The 13,417-nt window shown below is 36.3% G+C and overlaps 1 protein-coding gene across 2 annotated transcripts in view; it reads right to left on the bottom strand.

Moving 5' to 3' along the window:
- Positions 1-13,417, bottom strand: part of pcnx2 (pecanex 2) — a 148,525-nt gene that overhangs the window by 103,913 nt on the left and 31,195 nt on the right. For both annotated transcript variants that reach the window (XM_062975467.1, XM_008124217.3), the window contains exons 9-15: positions 12,698-12,833; positions 11,574-11,716; positions 9,112-9,265; positions 8,969-9,001; positions 4,642-4,813; positions 2,683-2,793; positions 796-887 (exon numbers count right to left, since the gene is read on the bottom strand). In XM_062975467.1, coding sequence (XP_062831537.1) covers positions 796-887; positions 2,683-2,793; positions 4,642-4,813; positions 8,969-9,001; positions 9,112-9,265; positions 11,574-11,716; positions 12,698-12,833 — 841 coding nt within the window. The remainder of the gene's footprint in view (positions 1-795; positions 888-2,682; positions 2,794-4,641; positions 4,814-8,968; positions 9,002-9,111; positions 9,266-11,573; positions 11,717-12,697; positions 12,834-13,417) is intronic.

Here is a 13,417-nt window from a genome sequence, read left to right as displayed (position 1 = left end):
TAAATGGTTTCATTTTTGTACACTTAATTATTTTCCTTAAGAGTATGTTCAAGAAGGATAGGGTAATAAAAATTCAAATTAGTTGTGATTTTTCTGTGTTAACAGAAAGTCATCGGTAATTTGCAGTAGATATCTTGTAAATCTCTCACAGCACTCTCCAACTTCAGGGTAGCATTATAAGCACATTTCAAAGCGGTGTGAAGTCTAGCCTATAAGCAAGATTGCTTATCTACAAAGCCACCTGCCTGGCATAATTTAGAAAACTATTTTGTGAAAAGATGTATAAATGGCTGGACATGTTGAAAAGGATTGTCCTTAATGCTATTTACAAAAAAGACTATTTGGTGCTCGCTTCGGCAGCACATATACTAAAATTGGAACGATACAGAGAAGACAAAAAAGACTATTTGAAGACTCAGTTAAAACCATACAAATGAATAGATTTGCATTAAATTTTCCTCTTCTCCACCCAAATCCCAAACAGAACTTCCCAGCTCCATCCACTTTTCAATGCTCTTTTTAAATAATTCAGAAAAATCCCAAGGCCCAAGATTATTCACGGCACAAGCCACAATCTTCTTTGCTAGTGGAGGAAATGACAGAAAAATCTCTTTTCCAATATACCATGTGTGTAATGTTTTATGAAAGGTTTTTACACATGCGCATATGCAAAATATCACAATTTGAAGGTTCCCTACCCCTTTCATTAGAAACCAGCACAATGGCCGCAGCAAGCCTGTTAAAAGACAAAGAAACTGATACTAGACACATGGTAATTGTTGATATGCTCCTTACCTTTACTGCATTGAAGCAGAATAAATAAAGAACTGTCACAACGATAAAGCTTCGGGAAATACTGTATAGTGAAGATATCATCCCAGCAGCAGCTTTAAAAAAAGAAATCAACATTACTTCCCTTTTGCATATAGTTACACTGGAACGAATCACAACTGTCAAAGATTCCCACCACTTTATTCCAAATGTTAGTATCAGGTTGCTTGGCTTAGATGAGTTAAATTAGATCATGAAAGCAGACAAGGTGTTGGATCTGAAGAATCCAAAATGTTACCCTAAAAGTAATGCAGATTAAATGAAAGCACAATACTTAGGTTACATTTTTCCAAACATTTTATAGGTCATTTTATAAATAAAAGGACCAACAATGAATGTGCTAAGTTCCATCAAAGTCCCATCTGGTTACAAATTACATGGAGAACCTTCACAGCTAGAGGAGACTTACCACTGCAGAGAGTTGGCCCTTGCTTGTGGAGGGCAACAAGAAAAGAGGCAAAACTAAGGCAGATATGTATCTTGGAAATAGAACCCAAGTCTAAATGCCAAATTCAGTTAGGTTTCACATACATCTTGTACACATAGCCTAAAGGTAGTTCCATAGTCATTTTATTCATGAAACTAATTTTGTGTACATTGACTCATCAGATAAAAAAGGTGCTACTATCCCAGCTATACATGTGGACTTTTTCAGATTTTGGCATTCTGGATAAAGGATACTCAACAGATATTAATAAAGTAATATCATACTGAGCAACTTCAGCCTGAGCCAGATCCAAATAAATAGCAGGGTATTTTCTGCATGCAACATGACATGAAAAAAATATAAAAAAATAGGGAGCTAGTCATTTGGATCTGATTCCAATGCCACAATCCTTTGTTGACAAAATGGATTGCTCCTCTCAGATAGGCATCTTTTTGTATATCATGTGCTTTCTAAAGTTTGCATGTCCCACAAAACATCCTTATGAATTTTCTAGTTGCTGTACTAGTTACTATGCCTCATGGTGGTTACCATAAAACTAATGACATTAAGGTCTTTGCTCAATTGCCTTTTGCACCACAGGTATACTAGGGAGGAAAAATGCAGAACAAAGGTAAGAAATATGTTAGCGGACTGAAAATCTCATCAAATCTTCCCAGCACAATCCCTGAAAGAAAGATGATGACAAGTTGCAGTCCAAGAATGTTTGAGTGGACATGGTAGCTGCACATTGTACAAAGGAGTAGCATTAACAGATAAACACATACAGTGCTGCTGTTCTCTCAGTGTCATGGACAGCATGGAGAGCTTGGATGAGGGGTTGCTGATAGAAGACTCAACAGTATAATTGGAGCCTAGCGATGAACAGCAACTCCCTCAGCCACATCCAGAAGGAACAACTACTCAACCTGCTGACCAAATACAAGAGAATTCTGCTGAGCAGGCTGTGGAGGAGCTAACTGTTCCTGCGTTTGTGGAGTTAAGAAAATAAAGGTCTCAGCTATGAAGATGATTGAGGCTAGGTGAGAAGAGAGCCAGCAACCGGTAAAACCTGTCAAAGTAGGATTTAAGAGACTGGAGTTTACCTGATTGGTGGTTGCAACATCAATGCTTGAGCTGAAACACTGGACCTTTGACCTCCCGTGCTTTCTGGAACCTGGACTACTCTCAGACATTGGCTTTGGAATTGTGTACTCAATCTTGCATCTTGGATATAACTGGTAATATTGGCTCTTGACCCTGGAATGGACATCTGGATTTTCCTCTTGCATATTCCACTGAGTGTTTGACATCTTTGTGGACTATTCGGCTAGACCTGGGTCTGTTTGTATATACTGAGCATGTATTTTTTTTCCTTTTTAATATATTTTTATTGAATACTATACATAACATAATAAACTGCTTACCAGAACCACCAAATAGCAACATATCTATTTGTTCCAACAGATAGATGCAGAAAGTGTTGATTTGTGGGAAAAGGCCAAGTAGAGAAATGGCAGGGAAACAATATAAAAATCCTGGAATTAAACAAATATACAAACAGAAAAAATAACTGGTTACATCTGAAAGTCACATATAAAAAAAGGTTTTTTAAAAGGAAATATTCAGTAAGAAGCAAGTAGACAAATTGCATATTTCAGTTTTAGTTTTATTTAAAAGAGTATGACATGTTAAAATAATAATATTTGAGATTTTTCCCTGAAACATTAAAGCCGCTGGGTTCCATCTTGGGCCCAGTTCTGTTCAACATCTTTATTAATGACTTAGATGAAGGGTTAGAAGATATATTAATCAAGTTTGCAGATGATACCAAATTGGGATGGATAGCCAATACTCCAGATGACAGGAGCAGAATTCAAAATGATCTTAACAGATTAGAGAGATGGGCCAAAACTGACAAAATGAAGTTCAACGGGGACAAATGCAATATACTCCATTTAGGCAGAAAAAAATGAAATGCAGATACAGAATGGAGGACACCTGGCTCGCCAGCAGTACATGTGAAAAAGATATTGGAGTCCTCGTGGACAACAAGTTAAACATGAGCCAACAATGTTATGTGGTGGCTAAAAAAGTCAATGGGATTTTGACCCGCATAAATAGGAGCATAGCATCTAGATCCAGGGAAGTCATGCTACCCCTCTATTCTGCCTTGGTCAGACCACCCCTAGAATATTGAGTCCAGTTCTGGGCACTGTAATTTAAGGGAGATATTGACAAGGTGGAATGTGTCCAGAGGAGGGCAACTATAATGATCAAGAGTCTGGAGAACAAGTCCTATCAGGAGCGACTTAAAGAGCTGGGCATGTTTGGCCTGCAAAAAAGAAGGCTGAGAGGAGACATGATGAGCGCCGTGTATTAATATGTGAGGGGAAGTCATAGGGAGGAGGGAGCAAGCTTGTTTTCTGCTGCCCTCACAACTGTTTAAACAGATTAGCGTGCATGCTTAAAAAGCAAACATGGCGGTCAGTTTAGAAAGTGATTGATAAAGAGTAAGGGTCTAATTTCTCTCTCTCTACCTGGACTGCTTCACTTCCTGGCTGGGTGGCATACTCTTCTGAAAAAAAATTAGGAAGAAAGCAGAAGTAATAATAACCAGTTTAGAGGACTATACCTCGATGTGCATGCCACCTATGAAGGGAATGTCAAAATAGCTTTTGTGTTCTCATCAGGAAGATTATTTATTAGATTATCTTGCTCTAAGCACTAAGTGTCATGCAGACTGAATCAACAGGTTTCTAAGCAACCAATGAAGTAGCAAAACTACATCTGCTGGAGTCAAAGGCCCATTCTTCAGCAATAAGAGAATCATTTGCCCAATTACACACTAATTAAAACAGGAAATTAAGATCAACACTCAAGTGCCTACTCAAGATCCTTCAAAATTAACAAATAAACTAAAAAAAGACATTACAAAACAGAACTAGTTAAGGCATCAACACACTCAATACATGTTTGTTCCCCCCCCATAGGTCATTTTTCTTCTACAAATTTAGAATAAATGAAAATGGGAACCAATAACCACTATAAATGTGTTAAAAGGCATCCTCAAAACCAACTAGATTAGGAATATTTTCATAAGATACAAAAAGCAAAATCTCTTCTAACAAAGACGATCCTTTATTTACGTCTATAACTTATATCTTTGTGCCATACTCCTAACACCAGAATTATATCGAGAAGGGTATCATAATGCTTCCCTCAGACTCATTTGGAAAGTTTGCATTACACATGAATGCAGAGAAGAAATGCAAAAACTGTTTTGAAACAGCTTTCAAAGAGAGTAAAATAGAAAGAGACTGTGTGTACTGCAAAATAAAAGCAGCAGACTTGCTCATTCTAAATTTTAGAACAATTTAACTCACCTATTACATGGTCTCTAGCTGCTCGAAATGATCCAGGTGAGAAGACTTTCAAGCCATATACTGTAAAAATTGGTGGACTTCTGTTCTTAGAACCTGCATCTAGCAATAAAATAAGGCCACACAATACACAAAAATATACAGGCCTGCTGTATGTTATCACCTGATTGTGGCCCTGGAAAAGCAGATGGATAAAATATTTAATCTTATGGAATATTTTTAGACACACACCACACACATAGAATTAACACTTAATTTTATTTTTATATATATATATATATATATATATATATATATATAGGTCCTACCACAAGATAGCAAGTTTTATATATATCTGAAATAACACAGAATAGCAATAACTACACATCATGTTTTCTTTTAAATATTATTAAATTGTAAAGCTCAACACCAAGCCACTACAAATTATTTTATTTGTTTTACTAATTTAAATGAATATTCTACATGTACAAAGGTTCTTCTTAACAATTTGATTTCTGCTACACAGAACTCACAATAAGCCTTGTACACATGTTTGAGATATAATCAAATGTTAAGTCTTGATCTTCTAACCATAAGCAATATAGATGGAAAAACCAATGTATTTTGCCATTCATGCCTGCGAGAACCTCAAGTGCCTCTTGTAACATTGTCTTTAGCAGCTGTACTGTAGGCTCTTTCCATGGTGCCCTGTAGAAACACATGAGATGAGGCCAGGGCAGGGCAATGTGGAACCAGCATTATCCTGACAAAGATAATGTTGGAAAGGACATGGAGTCTGATTAAAAGCCAGATTTCTACACTATGTCTGAATACCTAGTTGTGATGCATTATGGCTCTTACATACAAATATAGAAAGAACTGACTAGATTAAATATAACTCCACCATTATTCTGCTCATTCCTAACCAAGTCTTAATGTTCAAGGCTACAAATCATGGTTTAATGCTGTGTCTGAATGAGGCCATTGTGCAAAGACACACTTTTTGCCAATTCTGAATATGACTGAATGCCCTAAACTGATGTAGGAAGAAAACAATGTCTATCTGCTTTCTCCACACTTTTCAAACACTACACTCAGAGGCCTTGAAATCATAATTTAAAAACCTATGATCTACAAGCCTGTAATTATGAAGAATAGTAACTGCTCTAAAGAACATCAAGATCAGAGAATCAATTACAGGCAGTCCCTGAGTTACAAATATCCGATTTACATGCAACTCTTAGTTACAAACATGGGTGAGACAACAGAAAGTGAGAGGAAATCTACCCCTGAAAAGGGAAATTCCCTCCTGTAAAAGCTATCATGTGGAGAAAGGTGTCTTCACTGAAGTTTTGTTTCCTAACATTTCCAAAAACTAAGTGTCACGGGGACAGAAAGAAAGGTGAAATCTTCTGAACAGGGACACAGACACGTTCCGGGGGTCTCGTCCTCTATGCTATCCAAAACAAAAATCCAAAAAATTGTCTGGAGTTACATTTAAAAATGTACCTGCTCCAACTTACATACAAATTCAATTAAAGAACAAGCCCACAGAACCTATCTTGTCCATAACCCGGGGACTGCCTGTATGTGGGGGGGGGGGGGGGTGTTCTATATAACAGAATTTTTTTCCCAAGAAATCATAATTTATTTTTTCAACAAAACCTTCCTGCAGTTCCCAAATTTGATCCCCAGCATGGCATAAGAAAAATGCTTTCATTAAAAATCATTTGGTGCCTTCTCTTTCCCCTTACCAGTGAAGCAGACGTTGATGTTATTATAATGCAATTTTGATTAAACCAATTTCTTCTCATTTTAAAACAAATGTGCACATTATTAATGTCTGCCTGTGCAACTGATTTGATTACCTTTCATGTTACTGCATACAACTGAATTGACAAATAACTTATATTTAGCACTGAGAAAATTACCTCTTTGTGAGATCTGAATATTTATTTCTTCTAAATCACTGAGAATATCATATGTAATAATGACTGCAAACTACTAACTAATGTATTTTTTAATGGCAATGCCTAGTTTGCCACTAAGCATGAAATGCCTTTCAGCACTGTTTCTGCTTTTGGAATTGGTTTTGTAGGGCAAAGAAATGCAATGAAATTAAATATTACTTATAGGACCTACTGTAATTGCATTGCTGTAAGAAGCATTGCTGACAAAATGAAAGCACGGCTTAGTGTTCGGGGGCCATATTGTTTCATTAGATCTAAAATTCTATAGCTGTTGATCTAAATTCTAGTATTGCTGACTGATGAGAAGACAGGGCAGGCTTATGCTTAGAACATTTTGAAAAGGCTATAGAAATCAGTGTATAAGCATGTCTTATGTGCCTCCTGTCAACTTATGGTGATCCCATGAATTTCATAGGGCAAGCAACCACAGAGATGTTTTTTGCTAGTTCCTTCTTCTGAAATACTGTCTGGTATTCATTAGAGGTCTTCCATCAAGCAATAACCAGGGCTGACCCTGCTTAACTTCCAAGAACAGACAGGTTCTGGTGCCTTTAGACTATTTAGGCATTAGGAAAGCATATGTTTTCACTAGATCCTAGCTTCAATCCTCTGCATTTCAAATTACAGGAGATCTGAGGAGGCGCTGGCCCTCCAATAGGTAAAAAACAATAACTTTAAGACAATATTGATGGGTACTTGAGGGGTTTTTTGGAATGACATAGCCTTCTGATCTAAGTCAATGAACAGCAAGAGAGTCCTTGTATATTAGACCTTGCAAAGCAGCCCAAGAACCAAATGAGGTGATTCAGTGACAGGCAGATTAATATTTAACAGCCACCCAATTTTTTCATATATGCCTACCACTACAGAATGAATCAATGCTATTTTGAACAGGTATTAATTGGATTCAGTCTAAATTTCTTACATAAACCCTACATCAAATAGTTATGGGGGGAGCGGTTATCAGCCTTCTAAATTCAACAGAATAGATATTTCAGTAACCAGTTTGTATAAATTCTTTTTCTCTATTTAAGTAGAATGAAAAAGAACACTGAATTTTGCATAGCCTGGAGTGATACACAGATACAGGAAGTTAAAGTTGCAACCAAATTCATTCATATCAGAGTATGAATTACTCTGTATGAATTACTTATCATCTCCAAGTATTTCTATCCTTAATATAAAATTTCAAGAGCTAACAATAATGAAAGTAAATGGAATTCTATACTTCATCAATAAAGGGGTCATAGTATTTTTGGGTCATAGTAGTCACCCAGATTACTACAACTCTGTATTCTGGGCAACAGACAATCCTGAAAATTAATATGCAGCAGGAAATGATGAACACATATACCTTCATGTTTTTCTTTCCCCAATCCAATTAATAGCTGAAACAGGGAGTATGCCTCAGACAGTTCAGCTATATAATTTCTACATGCAAATCTAGAGATATTTGTCCATATGGAGAGGCATGAGCCACTGCTTAAAACTGTAACATGAATCAAGAACGAATCATATTTATTATTCACAACTATTTGTCAACCCCTTAGATCTGAAAATTTCAAAGTCATCCACCACATCTGAATATATAATTTACACAAATTAAAATACAAAATTAAATAGATGGTAAGGCAGAACTGCAGCATGTGCCTAAATATAGAAATTACTGGAGCATGTTGAGAAAATATTATGCATCATGGTTGCCAGAATACTGAATGTACAGCTGTGAAGACAGTGAACCTTAGAAATGAGGAGCAATAGGATGGCCCTGTCAAATGAATCCAAGAACCACTTGGGTATAGAAGAGTTGGCAATCTCTCAGTATGCCTATTTCCTACATAAGTATGACAAAGCCTCCTGTCATTTTACTATTTGAATGTATGGAAAGTGAACATACAAGATATATGCACATTCTCATACAATGTTTCTGGTTAACATCTGAAACAATGCTTTGCCCACCAGGGATAAACTAATTTTGTTCCTGCAATTAGCAGATCCCATGGTTTTCAGCTTGAAACTACTCAAAAAAACACTGTTTTATATCATAATATCCACTACTGATTCCTTAAATATGATATTTCTCATTTGTAACATTTTAATGTTCATTTAAAAAGATATCTTAGACATACAAATTACAGAGAATATGAAAATTTAACAAGGAATAAGTATATGTCTTATGTAAATAATTGTACATTCTGTGCTAATGGCTGTGCAGCAAACCTTATCAACAGCAGTTATAACACACTTTTTGATGACAAAATTTTATGTTTTTAGTTTGAAAAAAACTTAAATCTACCAGTTGAGAAATATACTTTGTTTTAAGAAGTTGGAAAAATCCACTGAACCAACTGACAAATAATTTATTATTTATTAGCACTTACATGTATTGGTGAGGCAGGATCTGGCTGAACACTCTAAAGGCAAAACAAAAATTACAGTATTACATTACCTATGTGAATTTAGATCTCTGAACAATTTATAAGACTGAAATTGAATAAAAAAAACATGATAAACTTTGTTTTACCTTTAGAAGAGAATATTGACAGCTTGCCATAATAAGACAGAACAGGAGGACCCAAATATCTTTACAAAATCCTTGGTTCATAATTACAAAGCCAAGAAAAGAAACAAGGATTATTAGCAGAATTGCCAAGACATTCTCCTTGATATCTTCTGTCCTATAGGGATAAAATAGCAATATTTTTGTTTCAAAGGAAACAATTTAATAACACACAGAATTTCTTAACACTAATGCCTTGATGTGCTAACTACAGAATTAAAGTGAAATCAAATGAAGTTAACTTTTTCTGCATGTCCCAAATCAAATCCACACAAAAACTATGATTAATTCACCTCCACGAATGAGAAAAGAAAAAAATACTTTCTGGGTGAGGCAACCATGTATTTGAAGATGTACACTTGCACAGGACTGCTGAACCAGGTTAGCAATCAGGGACACAATTTAGGCACAGCAGGACCCACTATCCAACCCTACATTTCAAAAACCACAGCAGCATTTTCTTTCTGAGAAATCACTTATTCTGTGTAATTTAAGTCTACATTCTAAATAACTCTGCCAAAAATACATTTTAATTTGTTTTAAAGCAATAAAAGGGAGGAAGACGACTGGATGAAACACAAGGAAAATTCTCCTATATTACATAACATACTGTTACCAAAAGAAATACTCTCAAACAGAACTGTTTTCTTGATATTTAATTATGTGTTTGCCCAAGATAAGGCCTTCACACTTCTATAGGAATGCTTCTCCACCACAAAAATTTGCCTTTTTGTTTCTAAAGAGCTGTCGTTGCAGCTTTGGTAGCAGACTATTTCACACATGCATTTAAAATATTATGCTGCAATTTTATGAGGCAAAACACCACTCAGATTAGATTTAGATTATGACATTTGTAAAGGCAACACACAGCAATTGGAGTCAAGTGTTGAGCCCCAACATAAATATATTTTGTTCCTCATATAATAAAAGTGTGCTGCCAGAGAAGAACCTCCAGTCATCAACAAAGAATAGTGAGGATGGAGGCAAACTGCCCTTAAAGGGAAAAAGTGTTCAATGATCTGTGTGTAACCACGGGAGAGCTGTCTCGTTCATTCCATTCAAAGTTTGTTTCTCCTATAGGTGAAACACAAAGAAGAACCTCTCAAGATGTTTGTGAGGAGACTAATCTAAAAGAAAGGAGGCACTCTGTACAACCATCTGAAGAGTGAGTAAATCTCAGGCATGCCTTTGGACTTTAAAATTGATTAGCTGGCATGGAACGCGGAAAATTTCTTGGTTTCTTCACATATTAACAGGGTTCAAAATTGTGAAGAAGGTATGGAAATTCGGAGTTATTAGGTAGTTTGGTGTGCATCTACACATAGAATTGATGTAGTTTGACATCATTTTATCTGCCACTAGGATTTGTAGTTTTGTAAGGCATCAGCACTCTTTGGCTGAGAAGGATAAAGACCAAGACCTTGTAAAAATATAAGTCAGACTCAAATACTATTGCCTCTGTATTCTAATGTGCATTTATTTCCAACTGATAGCTGTTTTTAAAGTAGGCATTTGAGATCATATGCTGCTTCAGAAGGAACTAGATTACTGACTTGCTCACAAGTTCTACACCCTATGTTCCCAACACTCAAGACAGAAAAGGACCTGTTCGTTTAAGCCTGGTTATCCTCTGGTCTCATATGTGTCAGGGTTGGTTTGAGTATAAAGCAAAAGGAAAAAATATATACCCATGATGACTTCCATGCACTGCGCTACCCTGAACATTATTTCTTCCATTTGAGCTTCTTTTTGATACTGGAGCCCAGTGGAAAAGAAAAGCACACAACATTAACTGGAAAGCAAAAAGCTCTAAATCTCAGATCCCCACCTCTGCTTGATATGTGAGCAGGTCAGATTTGGGTTTCAAAAGGCATATGTACCAGAGCTTAGAAATGTTACTTTTGGGATTACAATTTTAAGAATTCCCAGCGCAGTAAAAAGTTTCCAAGCTCTAGATTGGCGGTTCTCAATATGTGAGCCCCCAGGTGTCTTGGCCTCCAACTCCCAGAAATCCCAGACAGTTTACCAGCTGTTAGGATTTCTGGGAGTTAAAGAGCAAAACATCTGGGGACCCACAGGTTCAGAATCACTGTTCTAGATCTATGTAAACACATCAAAGGCATAAATCCATTAGTTTAAGCTAGATTTATTGACTACATCAATAATATGGCTACTAGCAAGAAATAATTAAAATAAACTGTTAATGAAATATAAAACTAAACATTGCAACATATGCTTTTAAAATATACTTATATTTTGTATTTGAGACTATAGCTTTGAAAAATCTTTCATTTCATTTGAGAGTCTAACCAGACAATTGATCATGCACTCACCCATGTCTTTCTGATCTTCCAAAATTTGAAATACCATTATTAGGGATCCTGTAAATTCTGTTAGTCCAGGTAGAAAATATCTTTTGCACTTACCTATCTAGCAGTGCCAGCAATGCAAGTCGATCATACCAGATTTTTATCCATTTTCCAGGAAATATAATAAACTTGTAAAATTGTCTATTTATTTTTCTTTGTGTTGATGAACATGAAGAATCTTCAAGGTCTTCACTGAAATGCTTTAAAATATAATAAAGATTAATAGAACTGTGCATTGTGTCCAAAATTCTTACTGTTATGCAATTCTGTACTCTTTTTAAAATTTTAACGATGGATACAGTTGAACCACTACATATGTACATAAGCATAGACACACAAGAGAACATATATACCCATTTCATTTTGTTGTTTCAGACTTCCTGATTTACTGTGCTTCAAAGAAACGTGTCTACAGTAGAGTCTCACTTATTCAACATAAATGGGCAGGCAGAACGTGGATAAGCGAAAATGTAGGATAATAAGGAGGGATTAAGGGAAAGCCTATTAAATGTCAAATTGTGTTATGATTTTACAAATTAAGCACCAAAACATCATGTTTTACAACAGGTCTGCCTCTTGTTTGGGAGTGTGGCTGCACTTGTGTTGTTGTTGAGCATGTTGGCCCACTGCGCATTGCTGCCTAGAGAAACAGCTGTGGATCCGGGCAGGAGGCAGACTGCGTTGGATAATACAGAACGTTGGATAAGCGAAGGTTGGGTAAGCAAGACTCTACTGTATTTTCATTTTTCTCAGGAGTTATGTTGCACACCATTCAAAATACATTAAACAAAACAATTATTTAACACTGTGTGAAAGAAAACTGGGGAATGCTCTAGAGTTTTCATGAAACCTCAGCTCGGCCCTGTAGTTTGGGTAGACTGTGGAGAGCACAACCATGGGTGATTTTGTTTTGTAAAGTGGCCCACTGCTATTCCCACCATCCCCTTTTCCCTGTGGGCCAAGCATGACAACTCAAAGGCCTCCAGGACCCTGTAATAACTAGTTGATATAAATGAATCCCAGTTACTCAGTTTTCCTCCAACACTCAATCCACTACACTTCTCTGAATCTCTGCTGAAATCCAGTACTAATAAGTAAATAAATGGATGGGACTTGTTTGGAACATATTCACATTGTGTCTTTGTTTTCTAAGAGTTGAAGACTAAGATATTGCACAGTACCCGTTGGGTTTCAGAAAGAGTTCTCCGTGCCACCATCAGTAAGAGCTGCTGTTGCAATGCGCTTGGGCCATGGTCTCCGGAAGATTCTGCCTGGCTCTCTGAGGTAGTTGTACTAGAGGAGCTGAAATGGGTTTCACTGTGCACAAGAGAAAAAGGGAAAATAACTAATTGCTCAAGAGTCTAATAAAGTCAATTGAAAGACCAGGGGTCTTGAGGGACTGATTGAACAACCTGGGATTTCTAAATTATGTTATGGAAACCATATTCTATTTTGTATTACCAGTTATTAGCCAAATACTTTTAGCAGGCTACATTGTATTCAGTTCCTTGTCACATCAGTTTTAGTTGGACATTTTATACTGTTCTCATTTACAACAGTAAAATAGAATTGGAGTTATAAGTTTTTTCGAAAAAATGACAAGACTTAAAGCTGTATCAAGCACTGCCAATAAATCTTCTGCATTTCTGAATGGACCAGATTCTCTTAAGAATCCTGTTACTTAACTTAATTTCTAACACATTCTTGTGTGTGTGTGTGTGTGTGGTACAAATTTTATTGTGTTATGTGAAAACAGCATACAGCATACAAAATTAAAAATACAAATATTGTTTCCCCAGACCCATCCCCCTTCCCCATCCGTGAACCACCACCCATGACGGTCTTTCCTCTGATCATGGATTATTCAAATGAGCTTTAATCTGAATGCTAGATTTACAAAT

The sequence above is a fragment of the Anolis carolinensis genome, chromosome 1 (assembly GCF_035594765.1).
Source record: "Anolis carolinensis isolate JA03-04 chromosome 1, rAnoCar3.1.pri, whole genome shotgun sequence".
NCBI classification, from domain to species: domain Eukaryota; kingdom Metazoa; phylum Chordata; class Lepidosauria; order Squamata; family Dactyloidae; genus Anolis; species Anolis carolinensis.
Note: the sequence above shows the minus strand (reverse complement) of the source record. Positions and strands in the feature narration are given on the sequence as shown.